At 38.0% G+C, this 27,715-nt stretch overlaps 1 protein-coding gene and 1 long non-coding RNA gene across 3 annotated transcripts in view; both read right to left on the bottom strand.

Annotated features, from left to right (window-relative positions):
- Positions 1-745, bottom strand: part of LOC105548871 — a 4,261-nt gene extending 3,516 nt beyond the window's left edge. The window contains exon 1 of the long non-coding RNA XR_001007463.1: positions 280-745. This is a non-coding gene — a long non-coding RNA (uncharacterized LOC105548871). The remainder of the gene's footprint in view (positions 1-279) is intronic.
- An 882-nt stretch (positions 746-1,627) lies between these two features.
- The window catches only part of NF1 (neurofibromin 1), a 301,105-nt gene continuing 275,017 nt past the window's right edge, over positions 1,628-27,715 (bottom strand). For both annotated transcript variants that reach the window (XM_011993097.1, XM_011993098.1), the window contains 8 exons: positions 26,724-26,881; positions 22,536-22,658; positions 22,014-22,144; positions 21,735-21,835; positions 20,523-20,665; positions 20,133-20,179; positions 18,501-18,717; positions 1,628-5,291 (listed from right to left, as the gene is read on the bottom strand). In XM_011993097.1, the coding sequence (XP_011848487.1) occupies positions 5,149-5,291; positions 18,501-18,717; positions 20,133-20,179; positions 20,523-20,665; positions 21,735-21,835; positions 22,014-22,144; positions 22,536-22,658; positions 26,724-26,881 (1,063 nt within the window). In that variant the 3' untranslated portion in view covers positions 1,628-5,148. The remainder of the gene's footprint in view (positions 5,292-18,500; positions 18,718-20,132; positions 20,180-20,522; positions 20,666-21,734; positions 21,836-22,013; positions 22,145-22,535; positions 22,659-26,723; positions 26,882-27,715) is intronic.

Raw genomic sequence — 27,715 nt, 5'->3', positions numbered from 1 at the left:
CTGACCTCGTGATCCGCCCGTCTCGGCCTCCCAAAGTGCTGGGATTACAGGCTTGAGCCACCGCGCCCGGCCTAATTTTTGTATTTTTAGTAGACGGGGTTCACCGTGTTTCCTAAACTCCTGACCTCAAGTGATCCGCCCGCCTTGGCCTCCCAGTGTTGGGATTACAGGCGTGAGCCACTGCGCCCAGCCGGTTCTAATACTTAACGGAAACATAATCAACATTGCAAAAGGGCTTCTTTTAAAATGGCAGCTAGAAGGGTCTTAAGTGGAACTCACCTGAATATGAAGACTGATTTTCTAACGAAGACAGGTTTGGCAGATTACTTGGGGCAATTAATTGCCCTTTAAAGAATTTGGATGCAGCTCTGTCGGAGGCTGTTCTGATGAGCAGTGAGCAGGTTAAGAAGTGCCACTGGTAGTCAAGGGATAATTCGTAATGAAGGAAAATTCCCAAGATGCCTGCCACCACTAGGGGCTTCCCTTGGTGATGGTGGGGATGGACTACTTTGTGGAAGAAGAGGAGTACTGAGATGCTACCACTTGGTTGTAGGTTTTTTACTATTATTCCAGAACCTCTGGCCCCTCCTCAAAATCCCATGGGAATCAGCTCTTCAAGCCAGGCAGGTTTGGAATTGCTAGACTAGCCTAAGGGTGTCCCAGAAAGCAAAGCAAACAACAGGCAGAGAGGCTCATACAAGATGTACTAAGTGGCCCATGTCCTCAGGAAGCTTGTTGTCCAGGAAGGGAGAGCTCTGATCTAGAGGGTCACTACCCTCAAAACATCCCCTAGTTTGGACTAAGATGCTTTAGGCTACAGGGAAAAGGCAGCTATTTGCAGTATTTGAGTTTTCAGTTCTCTACTCCAGTGGTCTTTAAACCACTGGGTGCTCAGTAAAATCGCTTAAGAAGTTTAAACACACACTCTTTCTCCCAACAGCCCATCTTTGGAGAGTCTGCCTTTACCTTGGGGGACTGGGATGGGGACCAGTGTATTAGCAAGCTCTCCAGGTGAGGTACCCCTATTTTCCAAGCCTGCCCATAAACAGACCAGTACTTGCCTCAGACCTGTAGGTATCTGTCACATGGTCTTTTTTAGTCCTTTGTTCAACATCGGACACTGTTACCCTTCTGAGGATAGCTCTGTCTTGCCCACTGGGTGTGGGTTGTGTTCTTTCTCCACTGATTGGGGGAGGTACTCCACATAATCAAGTAAGTGTAAATAGTAACATGGGGCAGCTGAGCCAGGGGAGGTGGTTTACATTGTGTACACGTTTAGTGTCACAGAAGATTCTACAGCAGGAAAGCTGAAAAGTTGGAGAGAACTGCCCTCTGGTCAATCTTGGGATGCCCTGGACATTTCTGACTGGCTTCATTTTAACAGAAGCCAGCCTATCCCAGAGAATAGACTCACCTGAGTTTGGCAGGCCCTAAAAAAGCATTTCACCAAAATATTTCACTTTTAGTGTGGAGAACTTCTGGAAGTGGATCTTTCTCATGGGGAGTAGGATAGCCAAAAACATCCTTAAAGAAAATGGCCTTAATGTTTCAAAAGATTGGGAGGACTGGGGGGAAGTAAGAAAACAGAGCTTGATACATGTGAAGAAATTAAATAACTCCTCATATCTTAGAGCAGATTGAATTTACATTTTACTTAAAAAAGGGGGGATGGGGGAAGTACATACACAAGGAGGAAAACGGGGTGAGGAACAATAAAGATCTGAAATGGATTTCTACAATTTTCCCCTACAATGATCGATTTTGCCTGTTGGGCAGTATTTTTCCTGCTGGCGTACAGCTGCTTACGGTATTAACAAAGTTGTAGACAAAGGAACTGCCAAAGTTTAGGCCCAGATGGACAGGACAGTATGTTATCATATACAATTTTAGTTTACAATACACAGCATTTTCTTTAAATGATGTAACGCAGTCGCAAAAAGGAGTTAACAATACTAACACGAGAATAATCAAATTTTTGTTGTTATCCATGTGCAGCAACTAACTGCTTTACAAAAAAGCAAAATAATACAATATATCATCACATGTATTTACAGTGTAGTAAATATACTTTTTTGTCAAATTTTACACAAACTATTTACAAGTGAATATACTGCATTAAAAAAAAAATTGTGTGGCTGACACTAAGAATGAATTTTTGCCTAAATCCATTGCATAACATTGAGTAAGACATGCCTCATTATGCCTGGGAGTCGGGGAAGGATGTAGAAACAAAACCAAAAAACAAAAACCCCAAACAACACTGAAAACCCCTAAAACCTACAAACCTGGGAGGGTTGCTGGCTGGCACTCTTGTCTCCCCGACTAGGACACAGGATAGAAGCTGACTGTTTAGGATGTGTCCTGGGCACCTGGCTCAGTCATGAACAGGTGTTGAGTGAATGGAAGATAGAGCTGTAGCCACTTTGCCCCAAATCTAGTGAATTGCATCTGCATTTTGGCAACTAAGGGCACGCCCCTCAGACGTGAGTACTGGCATAACAGGTAGATTATCCAGGACAAAAACATGACTGAGTTCCTGTTTTCCTCTTTAACAAGTCAGGGGAAACATCTACAAACCAAAACAAATTACTTACAATATTCTTAACAGAACTTATGTCAATTACACAAAAATGGGCAACTTGCTCTAAACTTCAGAATTTCTTTTATAGATTACAAGTATGAAGACTAAAAAAGTGTTGCATTTCTCACGGGACACATAGTGGTGAGAGGTTTATCTCATGTACATTTTAGTTACTTGGAAAGCTAGATTTTCCTCAAAAGTCAGAAGTTCTTTAAACAAGGTAAATTTTAAACCTTAGTAAGTTTTCAAATTCCTAGGATGTACTTACTAGTCAAAGGTATTTCTGCATTTCAAAAGCGGCTCAATTTTGATTTGTGCCAACGCTGATCATTTCAGGGGGTATGAAATACTATACCTTGGTAAACTTGTTTATGGAAATATCGATATTTTTAACAGTAAAACCTCTGCAAGTTTCTCTATTTTGATGGAAGAGCAAAATAGCATAACACCCACTATCATATGCACCAAACCAACAAACAAAAAAAAGAAAAACATGGAACTAAAGTTATCAAAGGCTTACACTGCCTGCTATTCTAGGGCCTAGAAACTGTGAAACTTACCCCAGAAACACTGGGTTGTGGGAGAGCCAAGACCATGATGGCAGCTTGGCATCCTTGGCACTGGGTTACTGATCTATTTCTAAACTCAGTTCTAATTTCAGCTTTTATATATAGTCTTAGTTGCTCTGTCATTATAGACATTTTCTTCTAATGCAGCCTCTACAATAGTTTAAAAACAAAAGTTTAGTAAATTGCACCTGTCTTCAGTATTTCCAATAATGCTATGGTAAACTCACTAAGAACACTACAGTTTTCCTTCCTTTTATTTTGGCAAATAATTCTTACTTTTCCCAGGACTGTAAACAAATTAAAAAAATTAAATTCTTGTTATTTCTGAGTATCAAAAACAATTTTATTTACATTAACATATTACATTGTTACTGTGTGGATAAATGTGAAATGTATTATATTATTAAAATCAGAACACTTAAATGTACCATTATTTATTGAATTAGCTGTGGAATTTAATTTACTGAAATCCTCTAATGAAACAGCACTACAGGAAACTCCCCTCTCCCCTAGGTTTATTTTCCCTCCTCTCAAAGTCATTATATCTTAACATATAAAGGGAACCTGGGAGTAGAGGGATTAATATCTTTTCGTAATAAATATGGTTTAGTTCTAAATTGGAACATCCAGATACCAATATGCTCACTGAAGTAAAATTATTTTGTATACTGCAGGTACCACAAAGAAATTGGATCTGCATTATTATGAAAATTCCAATGCCATGATAATCCATACCACCCGTATAGCAGCAACTCTAATGGCCCCCCTATTGTCATACTAATGCAGGCTGACCAGTCTTTTCACAGTGATTAAATGCAATTCTAGCATATATAACCTACATGTTTTCTTAAAGAGGTTTCCGATTTTTTTGGAGAGGAGGAGGAAGATTAAAAGACATTCAAAATACATCTTATCAAAGAAATTTATAATATACACCATACTCTATTCTTGGAAATTATTTAACAAAATAAAAATATCAACTACCCTAAATGTCACGTACCATTCCATTTTGCTATGGAGCTAATGCAAATATCTATGAAAATTACCTTCTGGGAACAATTTTCAACTCTTTGTTCACTGATTACCCTGCTCAGAATTATTTAGGAAAGAAGAGGGGGAGGGAAAAATAGACATATATATATAAAATTACTATACTTAGTATAGTTTTGGTTTACAAAAAACAAAACACAAAAGACCACCTTTAGCAAAATTAAAAATTAAAAGATAATCAACTGGAGAAAAAGAATAAACTAGTTTGGATGACTGAGTTTGGGTAAGGACTTAGAAGCCATAGTTTTAATTCAGTAATGTTAAGATACATGTGGTCACACCTATTTTCCTGTAATTATTGCTAATACTCAAGTGTTAGTATTTCTTAAGAATCCACTATATGAAATTTCCCTGCCCTCCCCTGCCAAGTACCTTGTCTGTGGCTTTATGGTGTCAAGTCACTGAGGCTTGACCTTTATGGTTCTTTCAGTTTTGTAAGGTTAAAAAAAAAGTCCACAGCTAAAAGATTAAACATACTGGAGTTATAATACTATTTCTCTCATAAACTTGTATCTTGAAAAGTGTATAAATAGGACTAACACTTTACTCTGTAGGATGAAGAAGGGAAAACCACAGAAGGCAGAGCTCTGTGCAAATGGCTTTCGTTGCTGGCCAGTAGTAGCAGTATTCAAGAATTTATCCTCTCTTACAATTGAGATGATCTCAGTTAAAGTTTCCTGACCTCCCACTTTCTTTGCAGTTGTTCTGAACACTCACACATACCAGATACACGCCAAAAGTAGAAGAAAAAAAGTTAAAGACAAGGCAGCATTAAATTTAGGCAATGCTTCCAAAAGTTGATCATCTGGCAACATGGCAAACTGGATAGGTTCATTATAAAACAGGAAGTGCAGCATTACAACATGGGGGGATGGGGCAAGGACAGGGAAGGGGTCACTAGTGAAGAGCCCATGTTAAGTTGACTTTAAAAAAGAAAGCAAGCAAGCTTCACACGATCTTCTTAATGCTATTACGTTTGAAACTGCCAGCGCTTCTTTGCTTCTGCACTTGGCTTGCGGATCCGTGGCGAGTTCGTCCACTGTTACAGTGGCCAGTGGTAGGGGAGAGTTCAACGTTCTCCTTGTCGATTCCTGGAGAAAAACAGAATAGCCAGTTACTTCTTCTCTTCCTTCCAGGACTGAATTTCATTATAGTCATGTGTCACTTAACAACGGGGACACATTCTAGGAAACGATCATTAGGCGATTTTGCCTGTGCAAATATTGTGGAGCGTACTTACATGAACTTAGATGGCATAGTCTACTACACACCAAGGCTATACGGTATAGTCTATTTCTCCCAGGCTACAAACCTGTGCAGCAGGTTACCATATTGTGTACTGTATGTGGTTGTAACACAATGCTAAGTATTTGTATATCTAACATAGAAAAGGTACAGTAAAAATACAGTATTATAATCTTTCAGGACCACTGTCTATATGTGTTCTGTTGTTGACTGCAATGTTGTTATGCAGCACATGACTATATTTGTGATAAGATACAACCTGGCAAATTGTTTTTGCACATTTCATTTTAATAGTCAATTGCTAGAATGTTTAAGTTAATGTCACATGGAAAACTTCACATGTTGTTAGGCAAAGTTTGCTATTATAGCAGAAAATAGCACAAGAAAAATGAAAAGAGAAGTTGCAAGGAAAAGCTAGAGGCAGGCAGGCTTGAACTAAATGAAAGGCTAGCAGCCACCAGGGAAGACTAGTGCTCTTTCCTCCAAATCATACCAGAAACTTCCAGCAGAGGTCAGCTTCTAGCCTTATTCATATCCTCATTCATGTTTATAAACAGACTATACTCTCCAGCAGCATAAAGTACTGATCTTTCCAGCAAATTTGTCTCTTCAAAGAAAACTCAGATGCTTTTTATTTTTTAAATCACAGTGCTTGTCCCAAAGAAACTATTTACTGAGAAAATAATATATCACAAAGGTCGTACTGTAGAATCTTTGCTTCTTTTCAGCTATGGCAAGTCATTTCACATTCTGCAACCTTAAACAAATGCCATTTATTTCTCTTGAGGAGATTAAAACTCCAAAAGCCGGGCCTAACAACGATTATTTATTTGTTTATTTATTTAGAGACAGGGTCTTGCCCTGTTGCATAGGCTGCAGTGCAGTGGTGTGATCACAGCTCACTATAACCTTAACTTCTGGGCTCAAGCCATCCTCTCGCCTCAGCCTCCCAAACAGCTAGGACTACAGGTGCATGCCACCATGCCCAGCTAATTTTAAAATTTTGTCTAGAGATAGGGTCTCATTATGTTGCCAAGGCTGGTCTTGAACTCCTGGTCTCAAGCAATCCTTCCATCTTGGCCTCTCAAAGTGCTGGGATTACAGGCATGAGCCACTGCACCCCATCCCAATTAATTTTATAAATAATCTAAGCAGTAACTTCAGAAAAGTAACCAGAAACTAAAATAAGATATTTATTTTTACCTATCACATTAGGAAAGATTACAAATTGGGTAACAGGACTGTGGTCACCCTTGCGGAAGTAGTGACTGAAGGGGGCATGAGGATGGCTTCTTGGGGTGCTGGTAATGTTTTGTTTCTTGATGTAGATGATGGATTTTCAAGTGTGTTTACATTTTAAAAGTTCATTAAAGTGTAAACTTGCAATTTGTAAACTTTTCTGTTATTCATCAATAAAATATACCCCCAAAATTAGACTGATTATACCTACTTCTGGCATAACTTTTGGTGGGAGAGCAAATGGCTGCAGAACGTTTTAGTAATTTGTATCAAAATGTACATTACTGATTGATATTTACTGATACAAAAAGATGACTACAATTTTTGGAGTAGGAAAAAAACACCCACACACTGTGGGGAGAGGGGGTAGGGCTGGGTAAACATCTGCCAAAATATTTTATCTCTGTTAGAAGTCAAAGGACTAAAAAATACATTTTACCTCTGTATGGCAAAATTTCAGGTAATTTCTACTTTATTCTTCTTTATATATTGAAATTTTAAATCTTAGAATGGAAAAATTTCCATTTTCGGACAAAAAGTACTATTTCAAGTCAAGAAGTATTCATTATGTTACACAAAATGTACATAGATCTACCCAGTTAGTTATCTGTTGGCTCATGAACAGGAAATGAACTTGGGATGACCTCCCTCTAGGAGCCACTCATCTTTCATTTGGATTCAGGTCAGAATTCAACTCAAGAGTATCAGGCATCTGTAAGCACATGGCCTGGTTTACACAGGCTCAACAGGATTTGCTGTCTTGAAAATCTGAAAGGCTGTCAAAGGAACACGGGCATTTGTCAGTGACTGTTTATGAACATGTGCACTGCATCAGGCATATGAGTGCAACGAAAAACATTAGCGACATTTCTCCAGGAAGTGAGCATAGCTGAACTGCCACTGAAAATCTATTCTATTCAAATCTTTTAAAAAAACCCTTATTAAATTTTTTAAGGCTAGTCATGTTCTAATCTAATCTAACCTAATATGCATAGAAAGATGACTAGCAACATTCATGGAACTTTTCTCTGGGTAACAGAATTCTGGTCAATTTAAATTCTCTTCTATATATTTATTTGCATCCTCTCCAGAGCTATTTACAAAAGAAATAACAAAATTGAAAGAAAGCTGCTCATGATCTCTGGAATGTGCCTTGAACAACTTTGGGATGTATGTTTGTGCAGGTTCTTTTAATTGTCTTGCCTATCTCTACAAGATAAAATTCAACCCATATTTTTTCTCATCTCCTTTTCCTTCATGATGCATTATTCTGTCTCTTGCCAGAACTACTTTCTCTTTCCTTGCTTTTAAATTAACTTGCCTATGACTCCCCAACTTGTACATCCATCTTATTTCCTCTACCAAGTAAAAGCACCTAGAAGGGTAAATAAAGATCATTATTATTCATTTTTGTTTTCCTGTAAAATCTAGTTATTTTTTCAATACATTGAAAAATTATTTTCAATACTGAATGAACGGAATGCTTCCACTTTAAAATGTGATAGCTAGATCCCTGTAATTCAGAGCCCCAAAGCATGCAATCCCTGATCTCCAGGGAGTAGTATAATATTTTTAGTTGAAAAGATAGAACTTTTTTTTCCCCTTTGGCATCCTCCATTTAAAATTATGAATTTATCAGCGTATTTGACCTTCCATTTCCTTAAATTTGCATTTGGCCTACAAGTTTCAAGTCCAGTAATTCTGAATTGTTTAACAGGAAATAAGATTCAGGCAAAACTAGGACCTTAAAAAGACAAAGGTTTGAAACTACTTGGAGCTGGCCCGCATGCAGGACGGGCATGAAGCAAGGATGACCACTAGGAAGGCCCTGTGGCTCTCTGCCAGCAATCTGCTACCCTGGGGCTTGTTCTTGTGTGTCTTGCTACTACTAGACCATGGCCTACTCTGAGGGGAAAACAGTCATGGCATGCGTGGCAATGCTTCTGTTTTGGCACAGTGTTATTCTTGAGAATTAAAATTACATAAATTGTAGTAATGTAGATGAAGTCACTAGGGTGAAGATATCTTCACAGAAGTGCTAAGAACATTCCACTTTCTGTTTTGTGAAGCAAACAACGGTCAAACTTCAAATAGTTTTAAAGGCCTTATTTATCTCCTGTTAAATGTGAGGGTACAAAACAAGCTATAAAGTTGTTCACATACTATGACCTCAAGTATACAAAGAAAATAAACTGGAAGGAAATGCACCAAAATGTTAATAAACAGTGGTTATCTATCTTAGAATGACAGGATAGTGGGTAACTTTTTTCTTTTATTTTTCTGAATTTTCCAATTTTTTCCTAATGAGCACATTAATTAAAAATGTAAAAGTACAAGTGACTTGTCAGCCCTGTCCCTCATAACCAAAAGCTTCAACACTATGTCAAAAGTTGATATTCTACTTCTATTCTCAAATTCATTTTTCATCTAAATTCTTGTTTTTGGAATGTGTGTTTTCTTCCTACTTAGTGACCCAACTGTATAAATCATACGTAGGTAAATGTGGTGTGACTGTGATTCCTAAGTTCAGCTTCACAGCAAAGATGTTTTACTGTAAGGATCAAAGGAGAAACTAACAAAAATCTTGGACAGTCACTTAAAAAAACAATTAAAATGCATTATATTTACACCAAAATATATCTTGAAAAAGCCAAGGTAGTATGAAACAGAATGATCATAGTATCTAGTTCTGGCATTTAAGTTTCTAAGCATAATTCTCACTTGTAAGAATTTTGGCAGCATTCTTTCTTTTTATCCCCTAAAATTACATCTAGAAATCTCTCTAGAAGCTGGTGAAGGATTTCACTTCAAAATCCCATAGGAAAAACTCTCAGATTATCTGACAGACCGCTCCAATGCAGACGGAACACATCCTGCACTGGTATATGCTGTATTTTAAGTTGGTGAGAAGGCCTTGGTGCTGCACTTCTTTTCATCAAAGGCCCTTTAAAGTTTTGTATTCTAGTCTCTCTTTTGCCCCTAAAGCATTGGCTCTCCCTTCTGGCCTTTGGTGGACACGAACAGAAAAAACTACGAAGTGGCTGACAGACACCCAGAGGCTACCACACAAAGGAAATAAAGCTAAACTTCTGTGGTCCTGATTTGCTAGCTTAAATGACCCCACAGACACACTGTGGTCAAACATACAGCCAGTTATAAACATGCAGAGCAGAAACAGCTGGACATTCTGCACAGCAGTGTATCAGTAGTACTATGTTTCAATAAATTGTGGTGGTTCCAGATAAAGACAAAATCCTCAATAGAAGGTGTTATTGGCCAAAATTTAGTGAATTTGAGTAGTTGGGGAAAAGCATTAGATTACATTATTGTTATTTAAGTTATATGTCTATCTTCCCTGCTAGAACACGAATTCCTTGAAGGCAGGTACCAAGGTTTGTGTATTTTTACAACTAGTGATGTAGCTCCAGCCTGACAATTTTGTAGTCATCCAGTTTTAAAAAACACTTCTGGTTTCCAAAACTGAAATAATCAGTTATAATAGTATCATGAAACAATAAAAGAACAGAATCACTTTTAACTCCTGAAAAGCTAAGGAAAAACGGGTTAGGTAATTTGTGAGAAGTTATACTACAAAAATGACAGACTAATAACAACTGAAATCTCCTGCCACCTGTGCAGCAGCACTAGTAGGTTACCTTAATCTGCATTTAGTTTATTTCATATGCAATATGGCAAACTTATTAGAAAAATGTCAGAAGACCTAGCTTTGAGACTTGTTTGGATTGGTACTCTTACTTAGTTCTAATTCTTAATCTGTCAGTTAAGGGTAACAGCAGACTTGTCTGCTGTCAAAGGGTTGTTAGACAAAAAATTCTATGTGAAGAATTTTTGCACACAGATAAAATAATTACTCCACAAATTAAGATGCTCCTAATATCTGTAGTAAAAGACCAGGTGATACAAAGGAGTTTTAGAACAAATACTAGGACTTTAATTTTATGCTATAATTTGTAAAATTAGTGAAGCTAATATAAATAAGCACAAAATAGAATAAATCTTCATAGAAGAAAAGGTAGCTACAGCCTGTTTTTAAGCTACAGTAAATACATTCGTGGAGGCATATTAAATATATACTTAGAAATATCTTTATTTTGAGCTAAATATACCAAATTATAACTATAAGAATTTTTGTCTTGGTGCAGTGGCTCATGCCTGTAATCCCAGCATTTTGGGAGCCCAAGGCGGGCACATCTTTGAGGTCAGGAGTTCGAGACTAGCCTGGCCAACATGGTGAAACCTCGTCTCTACTGAAAATAGAAAAAAAATTTGCCGGGCTTGGTGGAACATGCCTGTAATTCCAGCTACTCAGGAGGCTGAGGCAGGAGAACAGCTTGAACTGGGGAGGTGGAGGTTGCAGTGAGCTGAGATCACACCACTGTACTCCATCCAGCCTGGGCAACAGAGAGTGACTCCGTCTCAAAAAGAAAAAAGAATTTTTAAAAACGATTTTCACCAACTGCTAACACTTCTTTTTCTGTTTAGGTGTAATCTTTTTGTATAATAATTACAGGTGAATAAAAGAAAAGGCATCTCTATATATATGTATATATAAAATATATACATATATATATAAAATCATATATACATATATATATGTATTCTGGAGACAGAATATCACTCTGTCACTCAGGCTGGAGTGCGGTGGTGCGATCTCGGCTCACCACCACCTCAACCTCCCCACCTCAGCCCTGTGAACAGCTTTTCATATTTTTTGTAGAGAGAGGGTTTTGCCATGTTACCCAGGCTGGTCTCGAACCCCTGGATTCAAGTGATAAGCCCGCCTCAGCCTCCCAAAGTGCTGTGATTATAGGCATGAGCCATTGCACCCAGTCATATTCCTTTTTTTAACCACAGGTGATTGAATAGACAGGCAGCTTTAATTTCTGAGGAAACACTGGGGTTGGCTTTCTATTTGGGGAAAACAAGCTATTTTCTAACCTAAAACTTCATCAAACCACATATTCTGCTCTTTCTCTATTAACTCTCTCTTGAGTTTCTTATTAATCTGCCTTTGTTAGTCCAGGACTGGGATTGCATCTTCATTGTTCAGGGTGGGTATCAGCAGCTCCTTAACTAAGGCCACACACTGGCCCTGCAATTCCTGTTAAGTACCAAGACCTTATAAAGTGGTGGCTTTACAAGTTCCTAAAGTGGCTAAGCCAGACTGAGCTTACAGGGACCGGTGAGTAAAGTCTCATGCTATGTGCCCAGGATGAGTCTTGTTGGGTAAGCAGTATTTTCGTGCAAAGATGATGAAAGTAAAGAGTACCTTGATGAGGGAACAGGTGCATGAAAACTGCTGATTTAGAGCAAGGCAGAGAAGCTTTACAAAGAATGGAAGAAAAAAACAAGTGAGTGATGTTCATAAGATTAAAAAAAGGGTGCAGTACAATTAGACGCTAGATAATTATAATGTTCCTTGGTTTTCAGAAGGAATCTGGTTTTAATTATTGAACTCTGACCATTAATTTCCTAAATTTTACAATTGGTAAATAAATGATAGAACTTACAACTTTGTAGATGTATATTTTTTTACCATTTATATTAAAATTAAGAATTTTAGTTTAAATTAAGAATTAAGCTAAAAATTAGATTTAAAAATTAGCAAGAATTATACCAAGAAATCACTCAATTTAAAATTATTTTTCTCCCTTAAACATAGGATAATAACGAAGAAAAAGAAAACAAATCGTGAAAAAAAGGTCAGGTAATACCATAAATAATTCTCTAAAACATTAAAATCATTTCAGAGATCTTAAGTGGCCTCAAAATAGAGACCTTTAGGTTTCTTCTAAAAGGGAGATATTTCTTTTTTTTCTTTTAAAAGATGGGGGTCTCATGATGTTGCCCAGGCTGGACTTCAACTCTTGGGCTCAAGCAATCCTCCCATCTCAGCCTCCCTAGGAGCTGGGACCACAAGCACGTGCCACTTTGCCCAGCTAAGAGGGAGATATTTCAAACTTAGTAAACAGAAGTATTACTGACTCAGAGCTAAGTCTAAGTTTAGAGAAATGGTTTGGATGAAATATCCCTCCATACAGAGAGCTATCAGCACTATTGGTTTAGGAATGTTATGATCACTACCTGATCTAGCCAGCTTCTCAGGAAGAAGGTCTACATTACAGAAGCAAAGTGAGAGGATGACTGGTAGGCTTGGACGAAGCCCAGAAATAAAAATGGAAGAAAGGAATATAAAGTAACGATGAACTAAGTATGTCCTTGTTCTAAAAAATTCATGCACCAATACTAACAGTAAAATGAGCTAATCAAACGAAAAAAAGTTAAAGCCTTTTTCCTAGTAAAAAAAGAATTTAGGCCAGACACAGTGGCTCATGCCTATAATCCCAGCACTTTGGGAGGCAGAGGTGGGAGGATCACAAGGTCAGGAGTTTGAGACCAGCCTGGCCAATATGGTGAAACCCCATCTCTACTAAAAATACAAAAATTAGCTGGGCATGGTAGTGGGTGCCTGTAGTCCCAGCTACTCGGGAGGCTGAGGCAGGAGAACTGCTTGATCCTGGGAGGCGGAGGTTGCAGTGAGCTGAGATTGTGCCACTGCACTCCAGCCTGGGTGACAGAGTGAGACTCCATCTCAAAAAAAAAAAAAAAAAATTAAATCACAAATTGACTTGTTTTGTTTAAAAACATTTTTGAGGTGAAAAATGTGTTATAAAACTTTTGCCATAATTATTACATAATCCTTACACACAAATGTACCTTTGAACTATCAGGTACAACATGACAGGTATCACAATAGAGGTCAAAATAGTTATCTATGTACATTCTACTGCCAGTTCTATTGAAGGCAGGTATCATGCCCTGGTAGCTCCACGGCTCCCCTGGGTCTAAGAGCCCCTTGCATGTAGTAAACAATACATGTATGTAGGGTAAGTATCTGGAATTCTGGTATTTTCTACAGAGCACTATAGTATTAATCTTGTATTTAAAATAAAAAAAAGTAGTGCACACTTAGAATTTGTTAAACAACATGGATCGGAAAGAAATAACTTTCCTTCCTAGATCCATGGGCAAAAACTGTCAAGTCTCTGGTGACCAAGGATTCTAATATACACCTAACATACACCTACAAAATAGGTATTCAAATGTTTATTGAATTCAGTTATAACAATTCTCCTCTGAAGAATATCAGGAGACCCTGATAAAGTATATATCAAATTTTGATACTTTGGAAATGGATCCTATTTAGTTCATTTTCTTTCTTTCCTTTTTTTTTTTTTTTTTTTGAGATAGGGTCTCAATCCCAGGCAGGAGTGCAGTGGCAAGATCACAGCCCACCACAGCCTTGACCTCTCGGGCTCAGGTGATCCTCCCACCCCAGCCTCCCAAGTAGCTGGGACTACAAATGTACAAATGCATGCCACTACGCCTGGCTAATTTTTCTATTTTTGTAGAGATGGGGTTTCATCATGTTGCCCAGGCTGGTCTCAAGCAATCCACCTGCCTCGGCCTCCCAAAAGTGCTAGGATTACAGTTGTGAGCCACTGCACTCAGCCTGGGTTTCATTTTCTAGTTCTAATCCTGGTTCTTCAATTCATGTCCAGCTCAGCTAGACTAGACCTAATAAGGATCATAATATCAAACCTGAAATATTCTTATATATCACAGAGTAAATGGATTCTTTTCAGGATGCTCTTATTGGCGTTTGAGAAAATCCTAAGAGCCAAAGTCTTACATCCATTTGGCTAAAGGGTCACAGTGAATGCAATTCTATATGCACTGAATCCCAGGTGCAGTCATTGGCTCCACTGATGCCAAATTCAATTTCTACTAGGGAGGGATTCAGAAGACAACTATTTAGGTACTTTTATATGTGGACTTGTAAAACAGCTCCCCTTAGGACGGAGAATTAGGCTATGCTAATTTGTCAAGAAGAATGCATTTTCAGAGACAACTGCTTTATGTAAGTGACTACCACTTCTCCTCAAAGCTGGTAACTAATTAAATACTACCAAAATGTTTTATTCAAGTAAGACCTAATGCAGGGGCATGAGGGCGGAAGAGGATGAGGTTCATGAATCTCTTATTTTGTTGATTTGCTAGCAGAAAATGTTGGACAAAAGAAAATACAGCTTAGTAGCTGATCCTGCTAAACACCAAAGATCTAGAATGAAGAGTTTTGCATTGACATGAAACATTTGCAGCAAAGGATTGAATGCGTGCCGATCAGCAACATTTGCTTTTTGAAATACGGCAATGGAAACTTTATCTGTTTAAATCTCAGTGTAGGTTGATGTTGGGTAATTTGATGGTAAATCAAACTTATGCTCCATATTGGGGAGTGACAAAGAACTTCTTTAAATACTACTGCTTGAGACTTTGCTGCTGGAGATAATGTTTTGGTTTCTATACAGCTAAATAGCAAAGTTGAAACGCCAGACCGAGTTAGGAATCTGGACAACTTTCTTTTGGTTTTTTGATATAAGCAAACTCAGTGCCATAAAGAAATGAGGTGGCTGAGTGCTGTGGCTCACGCCTGTAATCCCAGCACTTTGGGAGGCTGAGATGGGTGGACCACCTGAGGTCAGGAGTTCGAGACCAGCCTGGTCAATATGGGGAAACCCCATTTCTACTAAAAATACAAAAATTAGCCAGGCGTGGTGGTGTGCACCTGTAATTCCAGCTACTAGGGAGGCTGAGGCAGGGGAATCGCTTGAACCGAGGAGGCAGAGGCTGCAGTGAGCCAAGATTGCATCACTGCACTCCAGCGTGGCCGACTGAGTGAGACACTGTCTCCAAAGGAAAAAAAAAAAGGCCGGGTGCAGTGGCTCACGTCTGTAATCCCAGAACTTTGGGAGGCCAAAGTGGGCGGATCACGAGGTCAGGAGATCGAGACCATCCTGGCTAACATGGTGAAACCCCATCTCTACTAAAAATACAAAAAATTAGTGGGGCGTGTCAGCGGGCACCTGTAGTTCCAGCTACTTGGGAGGCTAAGGCAGGAGAATGGCGTGAACCTGGGAGGCGGAGGTTGCAGTGAGTTGAGATCACACAGCTGCATTCCAGCCTGGGTGACAGAGTGAGAAAAAAAAAAGAAGAGATAAGGATATAAGATTCGATGGAGCTAAAGATATGAAGCAATACATCTATTTACAAACAAAAAGATCAACTCTTACCATTAAGAGTTATTCTGTAAGAGCAAATGACAAAAACTCAGTGATGGGGCATATAAATTGGGATCCTTTTGTGAACATGAGCCCACAATTTAGAGATACAAATGGGTTTTGTGGGAGAGTAAGGTTACTTTTGAAAAGATAAACCCTTTCTCTGAATGTAGTAAAATAAACTGTCAAACCAATGACACACAATTGAGTGACAGGAAGAGCTGAACACCATGATACCACTTAATTCTATTACTTTTAAACCTCCTCATCTCTTCTGTGTATAGTCAGAGATTTCCAAGGTGTAGCAGTCTATTTATTCATCTTTGGAGAGTTAATGGAGGAGACACCATTAGTTTGAAACTGGAACCAAAGTCATAAAACCTATTCTGATTTTAATAAACAATTCTAAGTAAGAGGTTGTAGAGTAAGACTGTTTTACCAAAGCAAATGATCTGGCAAATAGCCAATTAACACTGGACATATGCAACTAATCAAATAGCAGAGAAACCTGTGATGGTTCTTTATTCTCATCCAGATTATTTTATTGTCTCCATTAGTGGGCAAAGATAGGCAGAAATTTCCCAAACAATTAGACTGGGTAAAAAAAGTTAATAAAAAAACTAACCATTTTTGACATGTTTAACACAAATTTAGAAGCCCAAAAGGCAAAAAGCTTGGTTAAAATGAAGCAGACTTTAAAAACTTTTCAACTTTTGTTCAATAACCCAGAAAACAGTCCCACAGACAAAAAAGAACTGGTGGGCTTAAGGCAAGGCAGACAGAAGTAATGAATTAGCAATAAACAAACAAAAACAAGGAAATAGAGAAGGAGAAGGGAAAGTAGATAGATAATCAGACAGACAACAGACATGGAAGGCAATGAATGTAGTACAAAAGGGCCTGAACTTGGTTCTAGATAAGAACTATATAAAGCAGTTAACCTAGCTCTTGTAAAACTCAGTCTCCCCAACGTACACGATATTGTGAGCCTAAAACTAAATTACCTGTATGGTTCCCTAGCTCCAAAATGCTAAAGAGTTTATCAGCGGGGAAGCAGAAAGCAAGGAATTCAGTGGCTGCAGTATCTGTAAAAAAAGTAAATTTTAAGTTTTGCCCTGGCCTTCACAGCTGAAATGCTGATAATGGGCAAGACCAGAAGCAGACCCCAGGGCAGTGCTTCTCTGATTCCAGTGTGCGTAAGAATCTCCGATTCCAGTGTGCATAAGAATTGCCTGGGGTATTTATTAACACACTGACTGCTGACTGGGCTCTACTTGGCGTTTTTTGTGCAGATCTGAGGTGAAACTCCAGCATCTACATTTCTAACAAGCTCCCAAATGATGCTGTTGGTCTGGGATCACACTTGCAGAAACATTGTACTAGAGTGTTAGAGGCAGAGGGCAAACAAACCTTGTTACATGGGGAAAAAAGTTAGACTTCTCTTATTTCTGGGGGGAAGAAAAGGATTACTTGTAAGGCGACTGACAAATGTTGAAATAAAATTTGTTTCCTCTGCTGAGCAAAGCTTTGTTGTTAACCAGAATTTAATAGAATACAGTTAATTATGTAATAGTTTATAATATGAATTAGGTATTGCAAAATTCTTTAGAACCTTCAAAATTACATAAATTGAAATGTTCATGCAAAACCGGGATCATAAACTGGGAATTCTATTTATTGATCTTGAACATCACAGAATAGTTAGGTCATTTTTTTTAATTTATGCTAACACTTAAAAGAACTATATATAGTAACTTTTCCTTATAGAATGATGTGTTTCATAAGTGAACTTTTCAGATAATGGAACTTTAAACAACTAAAGTTTCTTTTATTTTTAACCATTTTAGAAGAGTATCTTTCTAAATAGAAAACACGACCATAACAAAAGCTTTCCTTCATTACTCACTGTCATCATAACACACACAATAGTGTTAAGTTCTATAATGAATAATGACCCTCCTGGGTCAACCAGTGTTATATGAAACCATTCACTATGACACTGAATGAGTCCAGAGTTCTGTAGGTTTGCCATTTCTGCCATCTTGTTTATCTCAGTCCCACCTGAGCTATTAGCTATTAGTATTTCTCAGTGTATTCAAATCTAAGTTGCATTATGAATTGGTATGTATATGCTTATGGGCTTTAAGATGTTATTTTCTTGAGATGACTTTTTTGATTATTTACTTCCAGATTTTCAGGATGGTCTATGGATGGTTGAGTTATTGCTGGCAGCAGGAAAGTGAGGTACCTAATAGATTTTGTGTTTCTTCTTCTTCTTTTTCTTTTTATTTTTTGATATAGTATGCTGTATCAGAGACAGAGGAAAGAGGCCCTTAGGGCAATGTTAGTATATCTAGTAAAGGAATTATAGTTCTGTTCACTTACAGAATAATGTGTTTTAAGTTACTCTTCCTGCCCACACTCTAGAAACTTGTCAACCTTGGAATATCGTGTGGACATTTTAACATTTTACTGTCTTACATACAACTTGTCTGAAAGTAGAAAGCTTTATAGAGTAACAAAAGTCAAGTCAGTTACAAGATAAAGAAGAAATGTAAGGTGAATCTCATAAGAAAAAGGAGCAAAATTTGCTATAAACTGATCACAAGAGAATTCCTAATGTTGGTATCTTATACTGTTGCTCAAAGTCATGTAAAGATCACATTTACTGACCTGGGGAATGCTGGGAAGTTGCAAGTGAGGTCATGGAATTAGAGAGGTTAAGGTTGGCAGTGATACTAAGCTGGCTCTGCAGTGCAGGAGGGTAAGGAGATGTGGGTGTCAGGAGGGATTCCTCACTGGTTTCTTCATCAATTCCAGGCAGGTACGTGTCAATCAAGGCATCAAGAAACTTAACAATAAGCTCAGCATAGTCTGGAATTTGTGTTTGCTGTAATGAAAACCAGGAAATTATTTTAGCTCCTTTTCTTTAAGTAAATCCCCATCTGAAGTCAAAAAGGTATTAATTTTGTTTGGACTTAATTTACTATTTTTCTTCCTTTGTATTACTTACCATTAAAAAAGGGGAGTAGAGTAATATTTATAGACTACCAGAGGACTTACAACAGGCAGGTCTATTCAGCTTACACTTAAAGCTTCCAGATGAACCTGCATTTTCTGAAAGCCATGCACAAGACAGACTGAATTTAATACTAAGGCAATACAGTCATCAGGAATGATGTCTAGTCAATTTTCCAAAACAGAGAAAATGAGCAGAGCATCATCATTCCAGCTGCCATTTAGATTCTAATCACTAGACACTGTAAAGGGCTCAGAGGGTTACTGGCAATCCGAATGCAAAAACTTCTGTATGATATACTATTTGTGTAACTTCAGGCCCATTTTTTAAGTGACAACCTTTGCATGTCAACAGATATTCAGTAATAGTGAAAAGAAATAAACAAAATACCCAATTCTTAAAAACTGGAACAAGGTTTATATAATTCATATTGATTTAGCACCCCCTGTATCTAAAACACTGCACTAGGAACTGTTCAAGGGAAGAAACAGAAATCCTGCCTTCAAGGAACTTTGATCAATTTGGAGAAAGCCCACATACAGAGAAATGATTATATACATATTATGTAACACTACATAAACTAATGCCAATCAGAAAACAAACTGAGGCCAGGTGCAGTGGCTCATGCCTGTAATTCCAGTACTTTGGGAGGCCGAGGTGGGGAGATCACGAGGTCAAGAGATCAAGACCATCTTGGCCAACATGGTGAAACCCAAAATACAAAAATTAGCTGGGCGTGGTGGTGCATGCCTGTAGTCTCAGCTACTTGGGAGATGCGGAAGGAGAACTGCTCGAACGTGGGAGGCAAAGGTTGCAGTGAGCCAAGATTGCGCCATTGCACTCCAGCCTAGAGACAGAGTGAGACTCCGTCTCACAAAAACAAACAAACAAATGAAAAAACTGAATAGGAGCAAATGAGGACAAATTCAGAGAGAAATGAATCTTATCTAATAGGCTGGAAATAAAATGGTAATGCTCCTTGCTAGTCATAAGCTATCTAAGTATGTGCATTAAGATTATCAAATACACAAGGGACTGTGGCAGAAAAGTATCACCGAGGTTTATGATACTCTTCTGAAAAGTCAAGCATAAGCTGACTTTGTTTGTAAAAGTGAATACACACCCCCCCACACCGTGCTGCTTCCTGGAAAAAAACCTTGTGATGAGAAACTTTTTACAAAAGTAACATATGTGTTTATTGTGAATTATTATTCTGGTTTTCAGCATACTAATTTGAACAGAAACCTTCATTTTGCCAAAAGTTAGAGAAAAATATATTTTCTTACCTTTGAAAAGGGTCCTGCAAACCGCCACAAGCCATTAAAACCAAAACCTGTAACAAATCAAATGTCACTCTTATAACAAGCAAGATATCTTTTAATTGTAACAGAAATTAAATAAGTTTTATAGCTGATGATATGTAAACCCTATGTACACGTTGAAAACACGTTTTTAGAATATGTCAAAGCGACTAAAACCCACCTCAAATATACTCAGTATAAAAAGTTGTCAACCTGTTACATTGGACATACAATTGAGAGAGTAAAAAATGGAATATGGAAATAAAAGTATGAACAAGTCTATCCCTTATAAAGAATTCTGTAGTCAGTGCATTCTACAACAGTGCGCATGTTAGCAAGTTCATCAACCATCCTTCTCCAGATACATTTATTTACTTTGCAGGTAAGATGTTTGGTATTGTGGTGGGGATTCTTCATGGTACACCACACTCTGCACAATTCCATGGATTGGATTTAACAGATTTGGATCTTGGCACAGTGATAACAGGGTGTTGATCTTAGAGTCCAACAAATTATGCCTAAAAAAAAAAGTCAACAGAGGAACATTTTAGAGCAAAATTATGTAGTGGAAAACATAATATACATTCCCCAGAATAATGTGCTAAAATTGAAGGGAGATGACTGCTTTTTACTTTCTGGGGCATTTCTTCATTTTCCAAATTTTCTACAATGAACGTGTGTGTGTGTCTGTTTTTGTCTGTCTTTTGTTTTTAGTCACCAGGGAAGAAATGGTGAAAACAAACAACTGGTAGTGTCATATAACCGTGTGTAGCCATATACGGTAAATGTTTGCTTAAGACAAGGTTGGCTCTGTCTGCTACTTAGCATGCTTTAGTATTATTTCCATCTGTTGTATACTGACATGCACTTAGGAAGTTAAAACTAAATTTAGGATCTGTGCAAAACGAAAATAAAAAATTAAATTTAATGTTAATCAGAGCTTTTAAAAAATGCTGAGTCAGATCAAATAGGGAAAGCAAAATAGTTTAGAGGGAGTGAAATACATGATCCAATTGAAACTTATGAAAAAAATTATTTCTAACCCGGCTACACTCCATTAATAAAAATAACTGAGTCCTAACTCTCTAAAATTCTAACATGAGGTTAAAAAAAAGAAAATAATGACATGATGTAGAAGGCCTAGATCAGGAAAAGAATTTATCTGAGCTATTTAAATCTGAATACTTTGAGGTTAATATTTTTAGTCCTTAAGAGAGAATAAAATTCACCTCTTTTGGTCAATGTCGTTTTCACTCAGCTGTGGATAAATACAAAAGCTCTACTAAAAAGTAAACCAAAACAGGTATGCTGATTTAGATATAGCAGTCTAATAGTTTGCTTCTAAGTGAGGAAAATGAGCAATGATCATCAAAATAAACCACTTAAATAAACCAGTTTTTTTAAAACTTTCTAATAGATCTAATAGGTCAAAACTAATCTTAACCCTCATTAAATCTACTGTCTCAAAGCTAAAATCACTATCACAATATCTCATTTTGCCCTCTTTGCAACCAGTGCACATTACTGGGTAAGCATTTGACTTAAAGACAGGCACGAAGGCTAATTAAACCAAAAGGAGATACTTACACAACAGGAAATACTTTGGGAAACACAACACTGGCCTCTGCTAAGTATTCATAAAGAATTCGTTGATCAAACTCATCTGTGGTATATTTTACCAGTGTAGCCTGCCAAGATGCAAAAAAGTAAACACACAACATTTTTACTTTGTGGCTGAAATGTTATCTGTTTGGGTGAGAAGTAGAAGACTGTATCCTATTCATGTTTCTAATATTTAAGGGCCTCCTAAAAGTAGACTGGAATAAAAATTTGAGGGTAGCGGACTCAAAAAGGGGAAATCCTTACTAGAACAGTAAGAAGCAGCGCCTGGATTTTTGGATCAGTAAGTACTTCTTCATCCAAGAGAACATTTGATTCAGACACCGAAACCTTACGTAAATGTGGATGCTGTTGCGATGAGGAAATCCTCTGAGTTTCTGCAGTAAGACAGGGAATTAATGTGATCAGCTGTATTAATCAAACACCTGGATAATCACTTCACCTATTTCAATGTTACTTCTACAATTCAACAGCTTTCTTTAGTAGATACTTTAAATACTAACATAAACATCATATAGAATTACTATTCACCTATACAAAAGTTTTGGTTACTTATTTACAATGTTGTATATAATATATATGACTATTTTTTACACAAGCTTCAAGATAACTGTCATTTTAAGAATGGTAGAGTTTATCTTTTGAGAAATGGTAAATGTTTCTATATTTCATTCTAAAGATTCTAAGAAATAGCTGGAAAATAAACATGACTTTCATGTACTCTCCCACCTTATTTTCAACGATCTAGATCAATACTTTGTTTCTCACCCATTTCATAATCAGTTTCTGCTACTCTCCTCATTTTGGGGGGTGTTGTGATCCCTGATTCCATTTCTTGCCTTTTAGGAGCCTTTGTGTCTGATATCAAGTGATCAAAACTTTTCCTTGTTCCTATAAACAAAAGTTACAGAATATGGAAGTTCATTAACCACAATGTCTATAAATGGTATAAATGGGAATATACTAAAAAGAAAATGTTTGGACATAAAGTGTTTAAGCTTTCACTTAGGACTCAAAGAAAGCTCTAATATATCCCTGGAGCAGTTTCTTTCCTTTATTTTCCATCTTCTCAAAGGGTTCTGTTCCCATAGCTTTCCGTTTCAGGATAGGATGCACCTTACTGGTGCAAATTAAACTGAGATTATATTCTGTACACTGGAGGTAAACCAAACTACACTGGAGGTAAATCAACAAATATGATAACTGATAATAAAATACAAGGGTAGGCATTATTCAGTACCAAAGGTCAACTATGTCTGACCAGTCTTTTCGGTTTAAAAAATGCTGCTGGTGGCAAGAACTACTCATTAATACATGAGTAATTTCCAAGCTTAGGAAAAAAGCAGAGTTTGATTTTAATTTTTTAAGCTTTGAAAAAAAGATATGCATGCCTGAAAATACTAAAAACCAGATACACTGGGAGATGCTTCAAAAATAGCAAGTAGCATTATCTCCCACTTGGCTTTTAGTTTCTCTATTCATGTAATCATGTATTAACACTATTTTTTTTTTTTTTTGGACAGGGTCTCGCTCTGTGGCCCAGGCTAGAGTGCAGTGATATGATCTCAGCTCACTGTAACCTCCGCATCCTGGGCTCAGATGATCTTCCCACATCAGCCTCCCCAGTAGCTGGGACTACAGGCGCACACTACCACACCCAGCTGATTTTTCTATTTTTAGTACAGACAGGGTTTCTCCATGTTGCCCAGCCTGGTCTCGAACTCCTGGGCTCAAGCGATCCACCTGCCTTGGTCTCCCCAAAGTGCTGGGATTACAGGCATGAGCCACCAGGCCCGGCCAACAGTATTACTTTTTTAAAGCCAGAATTAAAGCCAATATAATAAAATCTGACAATTTAACACTTAAGAAATACAAAGTCTATTACCTCAAGAATTAACACGAATAACTATTCATAATAGTCATAAATACCAAGGCCAAATAATTTAACAGCCCAAAGGGATCTAGTCCAGCTTTTTCGTTTCATGCACATGTACACCGATGAAGCAATGAGCAGTTAAGTAATTAGTCTGAGGCAGCATGGCTAGGGATCTAGACAATGACCAGATGGAAAACTCAGGTTTTCTAAAACCAGTCAGTGCTTTCCATACTCCATGAGATTGGGACACTACTTTCTACATTTAGTTTTCCTTCCTTTCTCACTTTCCTTTTTGTTTTATTCTCTGCATTCTTCCTGGAAGATCTCATTCTGCTTCCATAGCTTCAACTATCTGTGAACTAATCAATTCTAAATGTTTACTCATCTACTTTCTTCCTGAATTCCAGGTACATCTTGTGGTTTATCTCTTAGTTATATACTCCTAGATGTCTTGAAAATATTCCAATATAATCAACCAACCTAAATTTATCATGTACTGTAAACATATTAGTCCTGATCTCTATGAATGGAATCACTATCCAGACAGTTTTTAAAACTAAAAACTTCTGACATCCTTCACGATCTTCTCCCCTTCCCCACCTGTAACAATTGGTCACTAAGTCATGTCCATTCTACTTCAGAAACCTACTCCAAACCTGATTTTTGTTTTTTTTGAGACAGAGTCTGACTATGCTGCCCAGGTCAGCCTCAAACAATCCTCCTGCCTTGGCCTCCTGAGTTCCTGGGACTATAGGTGTGTACCATTATGCCCAGCTCCAAACCTGCTGGTTCTTCTCCATTCTCTCATTGCGTCTGCCTTACTGCGGGCCCCACACCATTTTTTTTTTTTTTTTTACTTGGACTGCTATATCAATTTTATTAAATGGTTTCCTTGCTAAAAATCTGTTCTTGTCTCTCCACATTGCTGTTAGAAAAACTTGGCGAAAATTAAAATTTGGTCATGTTCTTCCCCTACTTAAATAGCTCAGCTGAACGCATGATAAAGGAAAAATCTCTTATCATGGCACACAGTCATTTCCAATCGAGTTCTAATCCTTCTTCTCATCTCATTTCCTACCCCATTCCCCATGACGCCATGATGTATCATGTTGCTTTCCTGCCTTTTCTTTACTCTTGCTATTCCCCACTGCCCTTAAACATACACCCCTACTTATCCTGTTGTCTATTTAGCAAGCATATATTAAATCTTTAGGACACAGCTCAAATGTTATCTCCTCGCTGCAGTTTTTTTTTCTTCTAATTTCCCCAGATCTCCAGTTTCCTCCATTAAGACATATCATTGTAATGGCACCTGGAATTGCTGTTGTGATTGGCTGATTATAAGTCTTGGACACAAATTACAAACTCTTCCAGGGCAGTTACCATATCTTTTTCACTTAGTACATGGGTTGAACGAATTCAATACTACATTTTTTTCTGAGGTTAGTTTTTCATTTACAACTTCATTGGCATGAAAATCCAGAATTACAAAACACAAAGTAACCAGGAAACTCCTAAAAGATTACTTATGGCAAGGTACTAACAGAAGGGAACTCAACAACAGTAACACACCTATGTGGCTAGTAACCATGATTGACATTCACGGTTTCTATTTCTTTCATGGTTTACTGGCAGGTTATTTATGTTACAATTTGTTGTTTGTTCACTAATTTCCTTATGAACACAAACATTCTTCTAATATCTAAAGATATTAAATATGTTTGCATGGATAACTGAAATCTGTTGAACTATTCACAGTGTTGGCCACTGAAATATAGATCGCAATGTATTCCAGTAACAATTACAATTTTACCCAATGGAACAGAAGAACATCTCTGCATTTCCTCTGAGCAGCAATGTAAGATCAGTGTTTTTGTTTGTTTGTTTGTTTGGAGTCAGGGTCTCACTCTGTCACCCAGGCTAGAGTACAGTGGTGCAATCTTGACTCACTGCTACCCTGGCCTCCTGGGCTCAAGTGATCTTCGTGAGTAGCTGGGACTACAGGTGCTTGTCACCATGCCTAGCTAAGTTTTGTATTTTTTGTAGAGATGGGTTTTGTCATGTTGCCCAGGCTAGTCTTGAACTCCTGGACTCAAGCAATCCTCCCACCTGAGTCCCCCAGAGTACTGGGATTATGGGTGTAAGCCACTGCATCTGGCCTACTGGGTTCTTTCATTCATTTACTTTCAGTTACTAAAATGGAAATGAGTCTCGCAGCGTTTTAGGTGTACTTCTCAGAGACAAAAATTCTATAAATGTTGATGTAACTGAGCAATCTTAATTTCAAGAATCCTATCTTCTGGCTGGGCAAGGTGGCTCATGCCTGTAATCTCAGGACTTTGGGAGGCCGAGGAGGGCGGATCACCTGAGGTCAGGAGTTCAAGACTGGCCTGGCCAACATGGGGAAATCCCATCTCTACTAAAAATGCAAAAATTAGCCAGATGTGGTGATGTGTGCCTGTAATCCCAGCTACTATGGAGGCTGAGGCAGGAGAATTGCTTGAACCCAGGAGGCACAGGTTGCAGTGAGCTGAGATTGTGCCACTGCACTCCAGCCTGGGTGAACACAAGACTCCATCTCAAGAAAAAAAAAAAAAGATTCCTATTTTCTTTCAGTAACTGAAAAACATGTCTTATTGTCTTTTCAAAGAAAGCATGGCAAATAGTACTATTATAGCTTCATACCATATTCACATATTCTCTCAGACGATAATTTTGGGAAGTATTACAGTATATCATTAAATCCCCTGAGTGCAGCAAGACTCTTGCTTTCTTATAGGTGTTTATCTAATATGTCTCAGAGTTCCATTCCCTGCTGACCAGCCAAGGCAAAACAAAATAAGGAGAGTCATAATAGTCTAAGATGCAGAAAAAACCGTTTCAAGGCCCCATTCTCATTTCTCTATCTCAACTTATAATGCTTAACTGAGCTATCAAACTCTCTTTTAAATGGCATCAAAAACTTTGCTACATTGAGATGGAAAATTTTGATAATCTTGCAATTTCAAATAATTTTCCAAGAGTAAAAATATCTATTTTTTTAAATAATAAAAAAAACTACATAATTTAGATAAACTAACCAAGCAACTTCTTAGTGTTGGCCTGAGAAGGCTGCCCCATGTCCAAGCTCATGGATTTCCTGGCTCGGGGACTGGTCTGGCCGACAGTTGGATAGGTGGCTGCAAGGTATCCTTCAGAACCTTTGGGAGAGGACCATGGCTGAGTCTCCTTTAGTGTCCTGAGAGATTAAAACAATAGAGAAAAATTAATTAACATGGTGACAAATATAACCATTGTTTGCTCCTTCCAAGTGGCTGTCCTATTTCCTAACAACAGCAATCAATTAATTTTAAAACTGTACTTTAAAGGGCTTTAGGGTACAAACTCTTGTTGTATCCCCAGGAATTATCAACTTTCTTGCCATAGTATCTTGTACATAGTACATTTGGTGAGTACTGAACTCACCAAATGCTGAGCAAAAAGAACTGTACTGCAATTGTTAAAAGCTGACAAATAAAAAGGTATAGCAACAGGGGTGTCCAATCTTTTAGCTTCCCTGGGCCACAGTGGAATTAGAAGAATATTCCTGGCCACACATAAAATACACTAACACTAACTACAGATGATGAGCTTAAAAAAAAAATTGCAAAAATCTCATAATGTTTTAAGAAAGTTTACAAATTTGTGTTGGGCTGCATTCAAAGCCCTCCAGGGCTGGGTGCAGCCCGTGGGCCATGGGTTTGACAAGCTTGGTGTACAACATTATGTTTTAAAATACGTTTACATTGGCTGGGCGCTGTGGCTCATGCCTGTAATCCCAGCACTTTGGGAGGCCAAGGCGGGTGGATCACCTGAGTTCAGGAGTTCAAGACTAGCTTGCCCAACACGGTGAAACGCCATCTCTACAAAAATACAAAAAATAGCTGGGCATGGTGGTGTGCGCCTGTAATCCCAGCTACTCAGGAGGATGAAGCAGGAGAATCACTTGAACCCAAGAGGCGGAGGTTGTAGTGAGCTGAGATTGTGCCATTGCACTCCAGCCTACGTGACAGAGTGAGACTCTGTCTCCAAG

This window comes from Mandrillus leucophaeus, unplaced genomic scaffold (genome assembly GCF_000951045.1).
Source record: "Mandrillus leucophaeus isolate KB7577 unplaced genomic scaffold, Mleu.le_1.0 Scaffold425, whole genome shotgun sequence".
In the NCBI taxonomy this organism is placed as follows: domain Eukaryota; kingdom Metazoa; phylum Chordata; class Mammalia; order Primates; family Cercopithecidae; genus Mandrillus; species Mandrillus leucophaeus.
Note: the sequence above shows the minus strand (reverse complement) of the source record. Positions and strands in the feature narration are given on the sequence as shown.